The sequence below is a fragment of the Buceros rhinoceros genome, unplaced genomic scaffold (genome assembly GCF_000710305.1).
Source record: "Buceros rhinoceros silvestris isolate BGI_N320 unplaced genomic scaffold, ASM71030v1 scaffold31235, whole genome shotgun sequence".
Lineage (NCBI taxonomy): Eukaryota > Metazoa > Chordata > Aves > Bucerotiformes > Bucerotidae > Buceros > Buceros rhinoceros.
The window spans coordinates 1,406-2,593 of NW_010411626.1; the positions used below are offsets into that span (position 1 = coordinate 1,406).

Sequence of the window (1,188 nt, forward strand, 5' to 3'; positions counted from 1 at the left end):
AGCTGACGATTTTCCTGGACGGGCTGGCTGTTGACGTGGGAAACCTGCCTAATGGCAGTGCCGCGACAGAGGGTGAGTGCCGCCCGTCCCCGCGTGCACACACTGGGGAGAGGAGTGGGGCTGAGAGCATGGCCCCTGGGACCTCTGAGCCAGCCTCCGAGTGTTAGCAGCCGCCTCCTCCCCCAGGTGAGGCTCCGGCCTGTCTGCCCCGATCCTGGGCTTGTGCACGGGCTCCTGTGGGAGCGAGTGTGCAGTGGGACAGGAGTGGGACAGTGACAGGCTCACGCCCCGGCTCCCTGATAGCGTGAGGGGAGCAGCCCTTCTCCCGGCCCTCCGCTAGCCAGCCCCTTCCCTCACTGTCCTGCATGGGCAAACGGCTCCTGTATTTACTGAACCACTCAGAGAAGGGCTCCCTGGGGGAAACAGACTGACGTCTGACCCATCGGGGCTGCCTGGGGAGCGAGCAGAGCTTGTGCTGGACAGGGCCTGGTGCACTGGAAGAGTATGTAAAGGAGGAACTGTTGGTGCTGAGGGTGGTGAGCCCCTGGCCCAGGCTGCTCTGAGAGGTGGGAGAAGCCCCATCGCTGGCCCCATCCCAGGTCAGGTTGGCCCTTGGGGCTCTGAGCCCCCTGCTCTGGGTGCAGATGTCCCTGCTCCCTGCAGGGGTTGGACTGGAGGAGCTTTAACAGTCCCTTCAACCCAAACCAGTCTGTGATTGCTTTCCCTCGGCTCTTTCTTGTCCTTGCTGGGAGAGGAAGCCTGTGAAATCTGGTGTCTGAAATGTGGCCTCTCTCCTGGTGCTGCCCGTCCTGTGGTGCTGTGTCTGGAGCTGCAGGGTGCTGTGGGGATGGGCAATGCCATCGTGCAGCAGTGGGAGAGGGGAGCACCTCGGCGTTAAGGCAGGGTCTGTCTGTCCTGTAAGGCCTGGAGCTGTTCTTTTGGGTCTTCTTTCTGGAAGGAGGGAGGGAAGGAAGGAAGGCAGAACTCGTAGATGCTTCAACAGTTTCTTCACCCTCTTTTTCTTCACCCATTCAGGGTCCCAGCTGCCTGGACGGGACCCCAGCAGCATGGCTGCAGCCACGGAGGGCAGACACCAGCCTCCCAGTACAAACTGCTTTGGAAGCAGACCCAGGTAAGGGTCCCGCGCTGGCAGCACCAGTTTGTCCCTTGCTGGGTGGTGGCTGCGGG

At 62.0% G+C, this 1,188-nt stretch overlaps 1 protein-coding gene across 1 annotated transcript in view; it reads left to right on the plus strand.

Moving 5' to 3' along the window:
* The window catches only part of LOC104493410 (NEDD4-like E3 ubiquitin-protein ligase WWP2), a gene marked incomplete at its 5' end in the record, with an annotated part of 18,546 nt that overhangs the window by 1,304 nt on the left and 16,054 nt on the right, over positions 1-1,188 (plus strand). The window contains 2 exons of the mRNA XM_010136082.1: positions 1-72; positions 1,036-1,132. Of these exons, the coding sequence (XP_010134384.1) occupies positions 1-72; positions 1,036-1,132 (169 nt within the window). The remainder of the gene's footprint in view (positions 73-1,035; positions 1,133-1,188) is intronic.